Raw genomic sequence first — 18,835 nt, 5'->3', positions numbered from 1 at the left:
GTTTTAAGTCTAGACTTGCTTTATTTAGTGACTTTTGCTCTGCATTTGTCTAGCTAAAGCTATTCGGAGCTCTCTTAAAACTGAAAAAAAATACTGTGTGCTCTTTAGATTAAAAATAAAATAAACCTTTTTTATTTTTTAATTTTTGGGTGGAAGTAGAAGTTAAGCCCTCGTATAAAACCCCACTGAAATCTTCAAAGGAGGAGTCACTCCAGAAACATCAGGGAGTTATTAAATAGGATTTCATTGGTAAATTCTTTATGTTCTGCTTAATGTATGCTAGTTAGAAGTTCTGATTCTTTCTGCAGACTCGTTTACTCAATCCTAGGAACGTATGCTCCCCTGCTCCTTTAGCAATAACTTTTACAAATACAGCATTTCCCTTTCAGAAAATGGACCCAGCAGGCCATTAGCTAAAGGGGGCCAGGTTCTGGGGGTCTGCCCCAAAAGTTGAAACTTCAGTGAAAAGATTTGAAGCAACAGCTAAATAGGAATCACTGTAGAAATGACATTTTTATCTAAAAGGACTGTCTCTTTCTGAATCTGCCCAGAAATCAACCTTTTGGACCCTGTGAACAGCTAACGCAGTGAATCCGGTCCCAGAATATGAGAGAGTCTGATGAAAGCAGAAAAACTGTGGGCTCTGCTGTCTCTACCAATATCATCTCTTGGCTTCAGACTAAACATTTAATTGGGCTTAGTCACATATTTACTCATTGACATGGCAGCTAGCACAGCACACAGATCGTTTGGGTTTGTTTTTCTCTAATTTTCTTTTGATCTGAATGAGTTCAGAAGATTACAGCTCCCCCTGCTGCTGGTTGTAGTCTATAGATCACTGTAGTTTTAAGGGAACATTTGTGTAACCTTTGCTCACACTTCACACTAAAAAACCAGGGAATTTTACAGGCTGAAACCCATTGTTTCCTCAGAACTTTATTTTTCAGCTGATTTAGTCCGACTGAAATAAGAAGGTGGCCTTAAGAAAGATGATCCTATGGGCTCAGCCAGCTGTATTTATCAGGAATAATCCAGGACCTGGCTCTCTGCTCCGTTACACCAGTGTAACCGATTGCTGAAATTCCTTCCATTGTAAGCTCCAGGCCTAAAGTGAGGGAAGAGGAAAGAAGGCCTGTGTTGCAGGCCTGTCCTCCTGTGCTAGCAGTCCAGATTCCTTCAAACTAAGAAGGTGAAAACCTACTGAAAGCCAAAAAGTGGGCCTACACTCGCTATGCCCCCGGCCAAGGAAATCTGGGTGAGTGATAGGTAGGCTTAGAAGAATTAGATTGGTTTTTTTTTATCATGTTGATGGATTATATTGATATTTATTTTTAAGCATTTTTATCTATGTAAATTTTCACAGTTGTGGGAAATTATGTGCGGGGTGAGAGGGTAATTATTCACTGACAGTAGGTGCTGAGATTCAAAATGTTAAAACCATCAAAACAGAAATGTCAGCATCCCATGTCGACATGTACAAAATAACTCAACTGAGTTTCCTTAACTCAAACTCTGAAGTTCTCAAGCAGCATTTTCCTTACTTTGCCCATCTGTAAATTTCTGTTATTATTGAAGGAAATAATTTTTCTTTGGTTTGTGTGTGTCTGGGGAAATCAACATTTACCAACTTTTCCTGATTAAAAATCTAATCCTTCCAAGTCTAGTGATCAGCAGCTTCCAGGCCTGCCCTTTTCGCTCCCTCCCTCTTCAACTGGTGTAAATCTTTGTAGCTCCACCGCAGTCAATAGAGCTAGGGCAATTTACACCAGATGAGCATCTGGTCCTCTCTCTATAGTGCATGCTGGCATCAGGAACAAAAGCTACAGATGCCAGCATTCAGGTTCCCTGCCTCTGGGAGGCTGCTAGACTAGGAGTTGCCTCGCATAACTGCTATGTTCAGTGGCTTGTGGAACCAGAGGGACTTCTCTAGGGTGGAGCACTGCATTGTAGGACAGTCGTGGAAGGAATAAGGCTACGTAGCGCTTTAGTGTATATAAACGGGATGTAGAACAAGACAACCAAACTAATTTCACTGAAACCAAAACCAAATTGAAACTCAGGCTTCTATCTTACTGTGCCAGCTAGTTTCTGACCAACCTAGTCTAAATGTAAATTTGAACACAAGAATTTGGAAGTATGATATTTGGATTCAATGTACTGTATCGTTCAAGTTTGTGCTGAAATACATTGCTGGTCTTATCTTTCACATTTACTATGAAGAAGCTGTATGAATTCTCTCGTTTGTAAATTGTACACACATTAGTTGGTGTTTTCAGTAAGCACTAAGCAATGCAACATGATGTACTTCAACAAAGGAACAGTTTAATGTAATCCAGCACAAATGCAGAGCCTTACAAGTGGGTCTTTACAAAACTACCAATTTTGTAATCTGAGCTAACAAACGAACACTGAAGCTAGCCGAGTAGCATTCTTCTATTAGAAAAATACACCATGAAGAAATTGCTGTTTAGGGATTTTATTTTAGCTTGTTGATTTCCACTAGGATATCAATTGGAGTCTGCCCCATTTGTGTTGTGTGTTAGGGATTAAGATTCTCATTTCTCCACAGGGCAGTGTATTGAAATACAAGCTACACTTAAAACAAAACAAAGCTTTTCAAGCATAAACGTGCTTCAAATATTGAGTCCCAGTTCAAAAAATACTAACACTCATGCTTTTTATCTTCAAAGCACTTTTAGTGCCAGGAGGCCAGCTTCCAGTGAGGTCATTGGCAAAACTCACATTAGGTTCAGTAGAAGCAGAATTGGGCCCATTTTTCCCAAAAGTCCCCCCTGTGAGGTAGGGAAGCAGTCAGAGATGAAGTGAGCTGTAGCTCACGAAAGCTCATGCTCAAATAAATTGGTTAGTCTCTAAGGTGCCACAAGTACTCCTTTTCTTTTTGCAAAGACAGACTAACACGGCTGTTACTCTGAAACCAGTCAGAGAGGTTGTGACTTGCTCACTGGGCGTTAATGGCATCACTGCTAGCAATGGATTTAGAACTCAGGAGTTCTTGTGCTCAGACCGCACTCCAGCCCTCTCTCAGAGCAGCTATACAGACTGGCTTGGCTGGGTTCGACTTACATCGATATGGTGTAAGGAAGGCTGGGGTCCTGGCGGGGCAGAGCAGAGACCCTTAGCGGGGGCCGCAAGCAAGGCGATGACTGCCGGGCTGCAGGGGGAGGCCACCCCGCTGCCGAATGACACCTGCCTGGTGACAGAGCCATTCGGCAGCGGGGTGGCCTCCACAGCAGCTGGTGGTTTGGGCTCCTCCTCACAGTCCTGGCTGGAGGTCTCTGCTCTGCCCCACCAGGACTACAGCCTTCCCCACACTTTATGCCTGCAGAGATCATTCCCCTGACAGCCTCGCTTCAAAGGGCTCCTTGCACAGCCACGAGACCAGTGACCCCCAAACCCTGCAGGCGCAAGGTATGGGAAAGGCTGGGATCTCATGAGAGTAGAGCCCCCCAGCCAGAACTGCAACGAGGAGGAGGACGACGAGCCCATGGCCGTGGGGAGGCCACTCTGCTGCTGAATGGCTCCGTCCAGTGGTGAGCTGGAGCCAGCTCGCACCGGTTTGCTAGAACCGGTTGTTAAATTTAGAAGCCCTTTTAGAACTGGTTGTTCCATGAGGGACAACCGGTTCTAAAAGGGCTTCTAAATTTAACTGGCCAAAAGGGACGCCTTAGGTGCCAATTCCATGCGTGCTCCAGTCCTGGCGCACCCAAGGGGAAAATTTGGTGGGTGCAGAGCACCCACCGGCAGCTCCCCAGCCCCAGCTCACCTTCGCCTCCGCCTCCTCCCTGAACGCACCGCCCTGCTCTGCTTCTCCAGCCCCACACCCGGCTTCCCGCGAATCAGCTGTTCGCGTGGGAAGCTGGGGCAGGCTGAGAAGCAGGCCGCAGCTTCCCACTCAGGCCCAGGGAGGTGGAGGTGAGCTGGAGCGGGCGGGGCACGAGGAGGGCCGCCCACGCCGCAGCAGGTAACTGGGAGGGGAGGCGCATGGGAACTGCTCCCCACCCCAGCTCACCTTCACCACCCTCGGCCTGAGCGGGAAGCCACCGCCTGCCTCTCAGCCCACCCCGGCTTCCTGCGCGAACAGCTGATTCGCGGGAAGCCAGGGGAGGGGGCGGAGAAGCAGAGCGGGGCGGCACATTCAGGGGAGGAGGCGGAGGAGGAGTTGAGGTGAGGTGGGGCCGGGTGCGGGGTGGGGAGCTGCCGGTGGGTGCTCTGCACCCGCCAAATTTTCCCCTTGGGTGCTCCAGCCCCAGAGCACCCACTGTGTCGGCTCCTAAGGCGCCACTTTTGATGTGATCAGTGGGGGAGCAGCCGTTCCCCCTGCTCCCCCCTAGCTACACTCCCCCGCCCCTAGGAGCCAGAGGGACTCCCCAGGTAAGCACCTCCAGGACTCCCCACCTCGCTCCCCAGCAGGTCCCTCTGGCTCTTAGGGGTGGGGTGGGCACCCACTACGGTGGCCCACGAGACCCTCCTGCCCGGTTCTGGGGGCAGTCAGGGGACAGGGGAGGGGGGTGGATGGGGCAGGGGTCCAGGGGGGGCATCAAGGAACACAGGGGGTTGGATAGGGCAGGAGTCCCGGGGATCAGGGGTGGGCAACGACCCCCTCATGGGGTGAGGAGGGAACCCGTTGTTAAGATTTTGGCAGCTCATCACTGGCTCCGTCCCTGAGCAAGGATGGCCTCTCCTATGGCTGGGGTCTCTCTCGTCTTCTTCACGGCCCTGTCATAGAATCATAGAAGATTAGGGTTGGAAGAGACCTCAGGAGGTCATCTAGTCCAACCCCCTGCTCAAAGCAGGACCAACCTCAACTAAATCATCCCAGCCAAGGCTTTGTCAAGCCGGGCCTTAAAAACCTCTAAGGATGGAGATTCCATCACCTCCCTAGGTAACCCATTCCAGTGCTTCACCACCCTCCTAGTGAAATAGTTTGTCCTAATATCCAACCTAGACCTTCCCCACTGCAACTTGAGACCATTGCTTCTTGTTCTGTCATCTGCCACCACTGAGAACAGCTGAGCTCCATCCTCTTTGGAACCCCCCTTCAGGTAGTTGAAGGCTCCTATCAAATCCCCCCTCATCCTTCTTTTCTGCAGACTAAATAAGCCCGGTTCCCTCAGCCTCTCCTCATAAGTCATGTGCCCCAGCCCCCTAATCATTTTCGTTGCCCTCCGCTGGACTGTCTCCAATTTGTCCACATCCTTTCTGAGAGAGATGGGTCGTCCTTCAGGATAGGTTGTAGATCCGTGCTGCAGTGAAGAAACAGATTGACAGAGCCGGAAGAGTACCCAGAAGTTACCTACTGCAGGACAGGCCCAACAAAGGAAATAACAGAATGCCACTAGCCATCACCTTCAGCCCCCAACTAAAACTTCTCCAGCGCATCATCAAGGATCTACAACCTGTCCTGAAGGACAACCCATCTCTCTCACAGAGCTTGGGAGACAGGCCAGTCCTTGCTTACAGACAGCCCCCCAACCTGAAGCAAATACTCACCAGCAACCACACAACAGAACCACTAAGTCAGGAACCTATCCTTGCAACAAAGCCCATTGCCAACTGTGTCCACATATCTATTCAGGGGACACCATCATAGGGCCTAATCACATCAGCCACACTATCAGAGGCTCGTTCACCTGCTCATCTACCAATGTGATATATGCCATCATGTGCCAGCAATGCCTCTCTGCCATGTACATTGGTCAAACTGGACAGTGTCTACATAAAAGAATAAATGGACACAAATCAGACGTCAAGAATTATAACATTCAAAAACCAGTTGGAGAACACTTCAATCTCTTTGGTCACTCGATTACAGACCTAAAAGTGGCAATTCTTCAACAAAAAAACTTCAGAAACAGACTCCAATGAAAGACTGCTGAATTGGAATTAATTTGCAAACTGGATACAATTAACTTAGGCTTGAATAGAGACTGGGAGTAGATGGGTCATTACACAAAGTAAAACTATTTCCCCTTGTTTATTCCCCACCCCCACCCCGCACTGTTTCTCACACGTTCTAGTCAACTGCTGGAAATGGCCCACCTTGATTATCACTACAAAAGGTTTCCCTGGCCCCCGCTCTCCTGCTGGTAATAGCTCACCTTACCTGATCACTCTCCTTACAGTGTGTATGGTAACACCCATTGTTTCATGTTCTCTGTGTATATAAATCTCCCCACTGTATTTTCCACTGAATGCATCCGATGAAGTGAGCTGTAGCTCACAAAACCTTATGCTCAAATAAATTGGTTACTCTCTAAGGTGCCACAAGTACTCCTTTTCTTTTTGCGGATACAGACTAACACGGCTGTTACTCTGAAACCTGTCTTTACACAAGTGCTCCCATTGTGTTCAAGTAAGAGAAACTTCATCCTGCATTGAAACTAGACCTACGAGTGAGCTAGCCACTAGGGGGAATGCCAGTGGCATGAAATGCCTTGGAAGCAGAATCATTCATTTCATAAGGGCAGTCATGAACATGTAGACCTACGCACATGCTTCAGTTACTCCATGGAAGTAGCTTATTCACTTCAGTGGGGTTAAATGTGGTTAAAGTTAAGCACAACAGCAGTAAAAGGAGAAAATGTCTCTTGGAGTAAAGGACTGAGCTATACTTGAGCTCCAGACTGATATGTATCTGCGTTCACACACGGTCTCATACTTCTGATTCCCACTAAAACTTCTTAAGTCAAGAAGTGAACAGGTCTTGGCCTCACTGGGCCCTGTGACATTGAACCCACTCAGTAGTCTTTTCCCAGCTCACCATTCTTGCCACGTTACTGCAGGAGAACTGGGAGCTAACAAGCTAATGATCCCAGTGTTAGTAGCGAAGGTCAGTATTTTCAAAAGTTGCTTCTAAGCTCTAATTGAAGCAAATGGGAGCTTTGGGTTTACAACGCCTTCTGGAAATCAGGCCCAAGATTCCTCAAATTGGGCATCACAATCCACAGCCACTTTTGAAAACTTGGCTCTAATTCCATTCTGTGCCTTTCTAAGCTGGGAGGGACACCTGACCAGTCGACCTCTGAACCTTTGAAACAGAGAACGAACTTTTGGCCATTCCAGGGGGAGTATCTGTACTGCGCATGGAGCTGTTCAGTGAACATTTTACCTTCTTACCGGTTGCAAATGCTTATGGGCTGTCCTGTTCCATTGTAATTGGAAGTAGAAATGCGACATATAGCTGCGTGTGCATGGTAACACAGGAATAGCAAAATTTTGCAGCAGTGAAAAGGTTACAGATTCATACTCAATGTTTCTGCTTGTTTCCTCTTTCTCTTTTTCTCTCTTTCTCTCTCTAGCCGAAGACCACCCCCTTCACCCACTCGACCCACTGTAATTCGTCCGTTAGATTCATCCCTGTTAGATTAAGTGAAGTTTCTGGCATGTCATTAATTGCTAACCAAATGTATGGAAGCAACTCGCTTGATAACTGTTGCAATAACCAAGGTATAGTCGCATGTATGGACATCTGTAGGCAAGTAACTGATTTTACTAATATACTCTGTCCATTCTGTATTGCTTATGAGGTCTGAAATGTCATGGGAAGGTCTGTGATGCCTTGACTTTCCCTCTTGCAAACAGCTGATTTCTTAGCTAGTATATTGACATATATATTAATGCAGGCACTTGAGTGTTCCCAGTTCTATACAATCAAACAGGGGCTTGCTGTATTGTGTGTTGTGTTGACCGAGTGCTTAGAGTTTGCCTCTTCCCCATTTCAAAGGGACATCTTGTTTTTATAAGTAGCTTCCATGTTTCTGCGTCAGATTGTTTAAAGAAAGGCTTCCTATAATTTGGGATTATAGTTATACACATTTCCTTCCTTAAATGCCAATTGGGCTGAGAGAAACAATGTTGTCTGTAATTAAAATCTCCTGAACGCCCCATAATTACACATGTCCTCATGTCTCTTTCACAAGCCTGCTGGATGGTTACTTTCACTATAATTTCTCAACATCAGAAGCCTCTAGGTTATGAAGGACGTTGCTAAGGAAAATAAGGCCATATATGGTGTGATGGGCTCCGCTCTTTGTGTCCCTCTTTACAGGCCAAGGGGCAGTCAGTCTTCTCTTTTAGTAACTGGTAAGAGCCAGATTCTGATCCCCTTGCTCACATTGGGTAGTATTTCCTCATATGAGCATTCCTACCAAACTTGATGGGAGCATGAGTGTAAACATAACACACCATGAGTAAGGCGTCAGAGTCTGGAGTAAGTGGGTGGTATATTTGGCATTTCAGTGTGAGAAACTGGAACAGATTGGATATGTGAATGTCTGTAACTGAGCCACCAATTCCTTACCCACTATTTGAATGATATTTTGACCAAAGTCACAGAGTTCAGATCTGAATTTGGATCTGAGCTTTCTCGGTAGCAAGTGCTGTTTGGATCGAGGATTTTGTTTGAAGCTGATCTCTCTTTTCAACCATTATTAAAACCCTCAGACAAAATTACACTGTGTAAAGATTTTGCATTTTCATTCATTGAAATCCCCTGTGGCTTGGTATGATAGTCCCTTTATCCAACTAAAACAAGTGAGAAGTGATCAGCTATATATCCTGGAGATGTGTTATTTTAACAGCTGTTCATTTTCAAGGGTCCTATTGTTTGTTGTTGTTTACAAAAAGCTTTATCTTAACTAGTTACCTTGCCATTTTAAATAGATCAGGAAATTTCCCTCCCTGGTGTACAACAAATGAAGTGGACAGAATTAAACTAATTTGGCCTGATGTCTTCAGAAAGTATTTGTTGTTAGTTTATTATAGTTACAATTCCTAAGGGAAGGCAGTTGGTGGTTATGATGGCCATCACTGTAATGAATCAATCTAATGAATTCATGTATTGAAGCTGTATGTGGTACTACAGTACACAGTATCTCAATGGTTGGGAGGGATCCTATCAGAACCACAACCAGTGGGAATTTTGCCTGTTAAATATTCCCAGACTGTTGATTTAAATAATAGCTGTGTCCACCACTGAAGCAAATTGTGTTTCTGTTACATAAGAGAGTTTAACTTGGGAAAGCAGCGTGATTTTTATATTAGTTTAATTTCCTGTCAACCTTATACTCAGCACACGCACCTGTAGAGTCTAGAGGTCAGTGTTTTAAGCACTGCAAAGATGGACTTTGACACGTTGGTGATCTTAGTGAATTGCTAAAATGGCCAATGTTAATTTGAAGAACATGCTAAAATACTGAACAACAAACTTATAAAATCATCTTTAAAGTAAAAAGAAATTGCACCTTCTAAATTCAGTTGTGCTGTTTTGAATTATGGGAAAGTAAAAGATTACATTTCAATGATGTTTCTATGCTTTCCACTCTTTAGTATTCTGTAATTTAATACGTAACATGTTATTTATTATAGGTATTTATATGGTACTATACCAGTAGGTGTATGCTTTACAGGCAAAACTTCTGTATTTATTATCTCCAAGTTTTAATTTGCAACCAACTTCTATTATAAAGCCCTATTTTAGCACCCTTTTAATTTTGACTTTGGAAACTGATTTGGCAAAAAAAATTGAAATTTTTTTTTCAAAAAGCACAGGAGAAAGTGTCTAGTTAAATCTGCTTGAGACAGCTACATTTTAAAGAAAATAGACTGAACTTAAGCCAAGTTATTAATAATTTTTGTTGTGGATAAATCTTAAACTGCCCACACATTGCCTGATTCTGAGTTCATGTACGCTGTTGTCAAGCTATAGTAACTCCACTGAAGTCATTGGAGTTACAGCAGAGTAAATTCTGCATAACCGAGATCAGAATCAGGCCCATAACATATTGGGCCTAATTCTCAATTGCCCTGTATTTTTGTAGTCATTTACTTCAGTGCAAAGTGGGTATAAAGAAATCAGAATGGGATAGCATCTGACACACAGTTTGCACTGAAGTAAATGGCTACAAAAGGTGAAGAGAATTGGGCTCGTTTTTATCAGTCACTAAGAAATGCATATTTCATCACAGTGTAGCAACATTAAATCTGACCCAAAATAAAGAGTATTCTTTCATCAGTGATCTCAAAATGTAAACAATACAAAACTATTCTGGAAGGAAACACAGCATTTAAATATGTGCGCATTAATCAGCCTCAAGTGCAAATCCACATACTCTGATAATTTTACCTTAAGTTGATAGTTATGCATTTTTCAGAGTAAACTACGTTTCTCAAGAAAAAGGAATTCTAAATACTTTACCAAAAAAGTCTACCGCCAGCTGATACAGATTCATCTTATAATCATAGTTCATGTTTGTCAGCATGGCAATCTGTGGAACTGCACTCTTCATTCCTACTCACCCTGATTACGTTTAGTTCCTCTCCTCCCCTCCCACCCCCTCAAGTTCTTACCAGAAACATTCCTGGCAGCAGCTCACTCCGCGCTGGAAGGACAGCTGGGCAACTCGCCAGTACTTCTGCCTAGATCTTCCAGTAGGGGAGTGGCTGACTGAGAAAGGTAGCGTTTCCCTCCACAGACAATGGCGTGCTAAGCCTGAGATCCCATATCCCAGACACACAGCCAGGGACTGTTCACCCTTCATTAGACTGTCTCTAGAAAAGCTCAGAAGACTGACTGTAGAGGATGATTCTTTTCCTGCAGTTAACTTAATAGGAATGAAGGGCTGGGGGAGTTTGTCTGGCTGTGTGTGTGGAAAGATGGATCAAGGACTTCTCATGTTAGTGATCTCCAATCTCCATTCCATTCCTTGGTGAGCAGTGTCCATGTGGTTGGATGACCACTTCTAGTTTGGCTTCAGGCTGGTGCTCATCCATTATTTTGTTTAGGCGAAGCCTAGCTCTTAGCATGGATAGTGTATTGTGCCTTGCAAAGTCATGGTTGACCTTGCTAAAGAGGTGTAATGTGCCTGCTTGTGTCATAAGTAGCTCTCAGTCTGTAACCCTACACCTTCCTAAGACAAGGAGTGTCTGTGAAATGAAAAGGAAGGCTTAGCTATAGTAAATATGTATTTACTTCATTGCCTGTCTTATTGCACTTTCTGAATAAGCCTCTTCTAAAAGAGACTTCTGTTCTATTAAGAGAGATGTGTGTGTTTTGTATAATGCCATCTTGTGTTATACTAGAACATAGAAAATATTATACTCGATATTGCAAGCCTCTATTTAAAACTATGTGCATACAGTACAGAGAGATTATTAGATAGATCTATTTGTCTTAAGAACTGAAGACCACTCAATTGAATGCAGACCTGTTTTGCACTGATGGTATTGGTGAGGTGTTTCACCCTCTGCATTGGTTTTACATGAGGCTCATGTCCTGCTTTTGTCTTTGATCCCTCCCCATGCCGTGCTCTGCATGTAACACAGTAGAACAGCTTCTTTTTGTAAATGAATATCACTCTGCCTGTCTTTCCTCTTGCTTTATCTCCAGGCGAGTGGATACAGATGGCTTCTCCCGTCCAGAGAGTCCAACGCACTTGCTTGATATGTGATTTGTTCCATGTTGCCGGCTGTTTGTTTTGTTCCCGGTTTGTGTTTTATCCCTCTCTACTTTTCCAGAATGATGTACACAGTGGCGTCGTTTTGTGAGGAGCAAGTGCTCAGATTCTCTCTGAATGTTGCTCTGTATGTTAATTGCCTCGTTAATATGAGCCACAACACCTGCCATTGGTTTTGCAGTATGTAAATGATTACTGGCATGGATTTTTGCACACTGTGACTGGATCTCTGAATCCTCAGTCATTACCGAAGGTCTCATACACCTGCTGTAAAAATGTCGCACTGCATTTCTGAACCTGAAATAAAGGTGAATATTGGCTGGGTGTTTGTTACTTTCTGGATGTGGTCGAGAGCCTCACCTGTCTTTCAACATGATCATGCTACATTCCTTCAGTCTGTTTTGTCTTCTTTTAAAGAGCTCACCTTCTGGCATTACTGATGGGGATTTACCAAGGTGGTGAGTGTCGGAGTTTTGATCAGTAGGTAGAAGCTCTAGATATGCTGCTCCTTGAAAGGGGAGATGAGAGAAGAGCAATCCAAAGGGAGATTCCAATATTAACTGAGTCTGCCACAGTTCTCGGGGAATAAGAGCACAGCAGGGTGCTAGAAACTTGGGTGAATGACTAGAAACTGGCACTAAAATTAGACATTCTGAGTGAAATTCATCACTGAGCTGCAGGACAGCACGAATACTCACGGGCCTGCATGGGACTGGAATAGTGCGTCTGCTGGCTCTGTGCCTCGGGGAATTTCACCCTGAAGGAGTGAGTCTGTATGTTCAGATGCATCAGAACATATCTAGGTTCCCCCCTCCAAGTTAGTACCGTCCAACTACTCAGTGCTGAGAGAAGAAATGGTTTCTACAACAAAACAAACAGTAAAAGCATGACAGCTCCTTAGATCAGGAGCTCAGTTACTGAATCACTGGCTCAGTTGGAGGCATCACTCAGAAGCTGTACTTTGATAGGTGCTGGAGAAACCAAAAGTGGGATGATTGCAGCAGCAGAGAAGTTAAAAAATGCCTGTCAGAATTTACAGCAGTTTTGCTGTAACCCTTGTGGATATTTCTTAAGTGGCCTTAATGGCTGTGAATGTCTTTTGTACTCACACAAACATCTCAATAGAAACTTGTCTTCCCCCACATGCCCTGTCTTTAATACACTACAGATCCAAGAGACTTCACTTCAGCATGTGCTGAAAGCACTGCAAGCTTCTCCTCATGATGCGCGACTCATCTCCCCAGCGTGCTGCGAGCCATGCAGAGATCCAGCACGTTGCTGATCATTTCTGATCAGCTTTGGCAGTAGTTTAATAATAATTCCTTCACCCAACTTTAGCCTTCCCCCATTACAGAGGCTTCCCTGGGATCGAAGGATAACTATCTTCTTCATTATAGTCCCATTCCAATTTATCAGAGATTCCTCTGAATGCACTGCTGCGACCCAAAGAGCTGTGAGTGGCTTTTTTAGGGACACTCCATCTCCAATATAGTACATGTCATAATGCAAAGTAATGCACATTGGAAAACATAATCCCAACTATACATATAAAATAATGGGGTCTAAATGAGCTCTTACCACTCAAGAAAGAGATCTTGGAGTCATTGTGGATAGTTCTCTGAAAACATCCACTCAATGTGCAGCGGCAGTCAAAAAAGTGAACAGAACGTTGGGAATCATTAAGAAAGGGATAGATAATGAGACAGAAAATATCATATTGCCTCTATATAAATCCATGGTACACCTACATCTTGAATACTGCGTGCAGATGTGGTTGCCTCATCTCAAAAAGGATATATTGGAATTGGGAAAGGTTTGGAAAAGGGCAACAAAATGATTAGGGGGTATGGAACGGCTTCCATATGAGGAGAGATTAATAAGACTGGGACTTTTCAACTTGGAAAAGAGACGACTAAGGGGGATATGATGGAGGTCTATAAAATCATGACTGGTGTAGAGAAAGTAAATAAGGAAGTGTTATTTACTCCTTCTCATAACACAAGGACTAGGGGTCATCAAATGAAATTAATAGAGAGCAGGTTTAAAACGAACAAAAGGAAGTGTTTCTTCACACAACTCACAGGCGACCTGTGGAACTCTTTGACAGAGGATGTTGTGAAGGCCAAGACTATAACAGGGTTCAAAAAAGAACTAGATAAATTCATGGAGGATAGGTCCATTAAGGGCTATTAGCCAGATGGGCAGGGATGGTGTCCCTAGCCTCTGTTTGCCAGAAGCTGGGAATGGGCGACAGGGGATGGATCACTTGATGATTACCTGTTCTGTTCATTCCCTCTGGGGCATCTGGCATTGGCCAGTGTCGGAAGACAGGATACTGGGCTAGATGGCCTTTGATCTGATCCCGTGAGGCCATTCTTATGTTCTAAGTTAGTGTCCAGGGTGGTAACCCATGTGGTTTTACCATATCTAGTTCCATCAGAATCCCACAAGATGTTCTTGAAGCTTCCCCCATTGAGAAGTGCCTTTTATGCTGAGATGAAATGGACTGTGTCCTTGACCTCTCTGACAGCAGGGTGAGCACTGCATCTCTGCAAAGGGCACAAACTTCAAGGCTGGCTGGAGTGAAGCCCCTCCTACGAATGTTATTTACCACAAGAAAATCAGAAAAACTCTAACCAGGAATCTCCATACTTAGAACTGGACTTGCCTAGTTCCACGGAGCCGGTAGGGTAGATAAGAAATACTGCTGATAGATGGGGAGGCTGGTTTGAGAATTCAGGCTAATGCTAACATCGCAGTTCTTAGTCTGGTTTTCCCCCTCACAGTGCATGTTGTGGACCTTTATATCTTAACCAGCTTTCTTCTGGCAAGTTTGTTTATGTGCCATGATAATGTATTTTAATCCTTTTTAAAATCCTTTTCCCCTTACCCCCACAACCAAATGAATTTGGGGTTCTTTTTTTGTCTTTTATTTAGACGGCTTCCTCCAGCAGTTCCTGGAAGATCATCCTAACATAAACATTTCACCTCCTTTATATTAAACACAATCGGTGTTTGCTTTGGCCAAATTACCTTTAATTTGCAGTAGGCTGTAAATGAAAGATTTTGTTTTCAGATGTCAAGAATAAATCAAACTTCTGGACATAGATTGTTTTATGTGTGCTGGTTTGCTAATGAAGAGACATAACCATGTTTCTTAGATACACCCCATGCGAGCAACTCTTTGGAGTCTGCTGAAGCACTTGCTATCCTTTCTGATCAGCAATGGGATACAGCAGAGAAGGGATGTGCTGCTAGGTTCCATGAAGGCTGTCTGGAGATCTCACATGCATGGACAGCGGGTATAATACTTTAATTCAAGCCGACTGACCCCTGGTTGCGGGGTTTGGTGGGGGATGTTTTTGCTTTATTATGCCCCATGCAGGTTCCAAGGCAGCTTAGGAGGCAGTATGTGCTACTCAGCTTCCCAGGTTCATCAGTAATTTCCCTGGACTCCAGAGAGATTACTTATGAACCCAGGAAGCTGATTAGCGCACACTGCCTCCTCAGCTGCCTCAGAACCTGCATGGGGCGTATCAAAAGCTTCTTCAGGAGGAGAGTGAGACGCTTTTCCCCAGGACTGCTTGGGGTCTGGGGAGAGGAATTGGCCCGGGGCTCCTCTGGTAGAGGGGAGGGGGGCTTCAGCCATGAGGCGGGTCAGGGGGGCTCTGGCCATGGCGGGAGCCATGGCTGGAAGGGGGGAAGCTGGGGGCTAGCCTCCCCGAAGGGGGGCTCCACCCGCCACCCATGCTCACACACCATGAGATTGTGGCTCATAAGGGTTCATGGCGGCACAAGAATGCAGAGAGCAGATGAACGTCTTTTGTAGACATTATAAAAGAGGTAGTTGCCAGCTAATCAGAGACTGTGACAGTAATACAGTCTACTGCTATCTCTCCATTGATAATCCCATACAGTGATCAATGAACTGGAATTTTTCCACTCATTTTTCTAAGCAAAAGCCCTAATCCACCCCCAGTGTCTCACACTGACATTCAGGCCTGCTCTGGGTCTCCAGATGATAGGCTGTTAGACACTGGTCACTGAGGGACCCTCATCTATACCACGGCTTCCTCCAGCGGAATTGTAGCAGTGTCAGTAACACTGGGCATCATCTGCTGAAAACCTCACACGTAGGTAATGCTTATCACCCCAGAATTAGGACGGGAACCAGCTGTAACTGCTTGTGTGAACAAGCCAAACCCACTCTTGGCATTGTGGCAGAAAGGGTACTCAAGAAGAATGCTGGTAATGGCACTGAATACAGCTTTGTCCTGCCTGCACTAGTTGTCTGAAGCACCAGTTTGCGGGGACCAAAGCTCACAACTATTGTTGGGCTTAACTTCCTAGTGTAGATTGGCCCTTACACCATGGAGGCTTTCCCAGACCTGTGCCATGCCTGACTCAGCTCTGTAGGGCTCTTACTTCCTCAGAACTGCTAATTATCCACCCCTGCATCAGTTAACTCCAGATGGCTCTTGATGAGCTGTAGAGTGGGGTTGGAGACAATTGCCTCTGAATGGGTGTAGGTTGTTGCTTCTCCTTAAACAAACCTGCCCTTTTGGTAGTGGGAAAGGGACCAAATAAGGACCAAAGGGGAAGTGCTCATCTCCTGGTAAGAGTGAAGGAAACAAACGCAGCAACTCATATGAGAGAAAAGAGCCCCCAGGTAAGTGTCATTCCTGCTTGACCTGTATCACATTCATATTGACCAAGATATTGCTAGAGCTGAAAAGTGTAGTGAAAGGGGAATGTTCCCCCAGCATCCAGGAACAGCGCTCCTCTCTTCAGGCTCCCAAAAGGAGAGAGTGACACAACTCGTTACCCTCCTGGCCAGGCAGTTCCCAGTGAGCTCTAATATCCAAAGGGTAGTGATCACAGTAGGGTGAGGAGAGGGAACTGCCAGAAGATACTGCGTCAGAGAGCTCAGTGGGATTCAAGAAAGGCATAGGCATTTACAGGGCTGGCTCTAACAGGCTACTGAGCCTAGAGTCATGGGGGATCTCACCAAGAGGCAGAAGGTTGTGCTGCTGCTTGCTCCTCAGTCCTTCACAGCCCATTGAAAGTGCAAATACAAGAAGGCCAAGCCTCATGAAGGCTGCTTGTCTTCCAGGCCCTACCCTGACCAGATCAGCTCTGCCCTGGGAAAACCCCGTTCCACCAGCCGGAGTGATCTGGGATGAGCAAACAAAGCAGCAATGAGGAAAAGATGGTTGCTGTGGTTTCCCCCCCCCACTCACCTGGGGGCTTCCTCTGGGCTCCTCTCCCTGCTTCCCCCCACAGATGCTGCAATTCATTGACTGGGAGGCTGTCTCTGGAGATCCTACCCGCATCAGGTCCATGCCCGCACAAATGTAGTTGCTGCCCCCCCCTTCCTTGTCCTTGCAACTAGCCCCACCTGTCATCTGTCTCCCCTCTGCATCAGTCAGTACACCCTCAGGTCCAGAAGCCAATAAAATAGACATTGGGTGCAGCTGGGCACTAGCTGTGCTAGACGTGACGAGCCTTTGTACAAATAAGAACAACAGCATAAGCTGTTATGCTATCTAGGAACAAAATGTATGAAGGCTGTTAATGTTCATGCTTCAAGCCATAAGCCAACCACTGCCTGCCTGGTGTATGGGAAGAACCTATTCCATGGGAGCCTTATGATAACAGATTGTTAGGTGGGTGTTATACCTGCTTCTGAAGTATCTGGTACTAGCTACTGTTGGAGACAACACAATGGACTTGATGGACTTCTGGTTTGATCTACTGTGGTTTTTGTTGTTAAGAGCTCACCCATTTCAATGAACTGGAAAGAAGGAAGAAGATATTGACCATCAGCCAGGACATGGGAGTTGGTGTCAGGATTCCTGGGTTCTAGCCCAGTTTTGCTACTGACTCGTGGTATGGCCTCGAGCAAGTCATGTAACCTGGCCATGCATCAGTTCTCCCATAGATTTTTCAGGCCAGAAGATGCATTTTGATTACCTACTCTGACCTCTTGCATCACACAGGGCAGAGAACTCCACCCAATTAGCATGTAGTTCAGTAATGTCAACATATCCTCAAAGGACAATCATTTTTACTGTTGAGCAAAACCTGAAGTTAATAGTATGGATTGTTGCATACTGTATGTTGGGCATCGCCACTCAAACATATTTGAACATATATATATTTTTGGACATGTATTTAAATGTAACACATTCTTTAATCTATCATTCAAAGGGGAGGGGAAATTAAAAGCAGTGAAAACACCAATATGGCATTCCAGTGAGCCAATTATGAGTCACATTTGTGTCTATAGTACGAACTGAAGGAAAACTGTTTATCGACAGCTGAGCCAATCCGGAGGCACATATTTGCATATGAAATCCAATTGGTTAACAGTGTTCTGGATCTCAGGATTGTTGATGTCCAAGGAGGTCAACAATTGAAACTTACTAACACATCACATGACTGTTTTCAGCCACTCGTGAGCCATGATTTTCTTCTGGTATGTAACAATGTGTGCCAAAATATCACACACATCTGAGTGGGAAAAACCCAATTATTTATGGATACGCCATTAATCTGGTGAGAGGGTGCTACTGGGAAACCTCATTGTAGAAAGCAGCTAGAATCTCCAGAGGTAGGCCTGTGCATCCAACAGTCCAAAAAGCGTTAACTATAAACTCAAGAGATGCAGAAAACACCAATGAAGGTAGGAAACCTTTCTCCTGCTCATTGCCCCATATACTCTTCAGTCATTTCCCATTGTCCTTTGGGTATGCATATGCTTGTCGGGGAAGTGCCTTTGCGTCTTGCCTCGCATGTCCTAGCAACAGCATTGTGGGTTCATTTACCAATGCTGTTTTTGACAGCACTGTTTTGACATATCCATCCTCAAATACTTTCTACCTGTGATCACACCAGTCCGTTTGTGAATCAAGCTTTTCCTAACTCAGAGGGTCCAACAGTGTTGCTAGGATCCCAGGCTTTTGGGAAAATTCCAAACATGAGCCAGCATTGCAACTGAATTAGAGGGACTGCCCGACTTGGCTTACTGCTCCTGGCTTTTCAGCTATACTCAGGACAAATCTTAATAGACTGCACTAGTTCAGTTGATTTACATGAGCTAAAGACTTCATCCCAGTCACTGCAACGAACTGATGGCCCCAGTAAAGTGCCTAGGAGAACTGTTCTGCCTGCCTAACCATTTATTATGCGCTCATCATTGTAGCATCTAGGTGCCATTGTGCAAACTCTTGTATATCTGGTACAACTTCAAGGCAGTCCAATCAACTTTTACCTCAGAATAGACGAGACCCTGGAGTCTGTCACACTTGCACTGAGCGCTAATCTTATCACTCATTTCCAATTAGCAGAAAATGTAGGGA

At 44.9% G+C, this 18,835-nt stretch overlaps 1 protein-coding gene across 7 annotated transcripts in view; it reads left to right on the top strand.

Annotated features, from left to right (window-relative positions):
* The window catches only part of DNM3 (dynamin 3), a 347,110-nt gene that overhangs the window by 287,926 nt on the left and 40,349 nt on the right, over positions 1–18,835 (top strand). Inside the window, exons 21-22 of one of the 7 annotated variants that reach the window (XR_007357954.2) lie at positions 7,320–7,467; positions 11,408–11,798. The exons of 2 other annotated variants lie outside the window; for them this stretch is intronic. Coding sequence is in view for 3 of the 5 variants with exons in the window: in XM_048860259.2 (XP_048716216.1) it covers positions 7,320–7,389 (70 nt within the window). In the remaining 2 variants the exon portion in view is untranslated. Of the gene's footprint in view, positions 1–7,319; positions 11,799–14,411; positions 14,537–18,835 lie in introns of those variants that run through there. 4 more of the 7 variants (XR_007357953.2, XM_048860262.2, XM_048860260.2 and 1 more) reach the window with 4 other exon arrangements.

Source organism: Caretta caretta, chromosome 8, assembly GCF_965140235.1.
Source record: "Caretta caretta isolate rCarCar2 chromosome 8, rCarCar1.hap1, whole genome shotgun sequence".
Lineage (NCBI taxonomy): Eukaryota > Metazoa > Chordata > Testudines > Cheloniidae > Caretta > Caretta caretta.
This window is presented reverse-complemented; position numbering and strand designations above follow the sequence as displayed.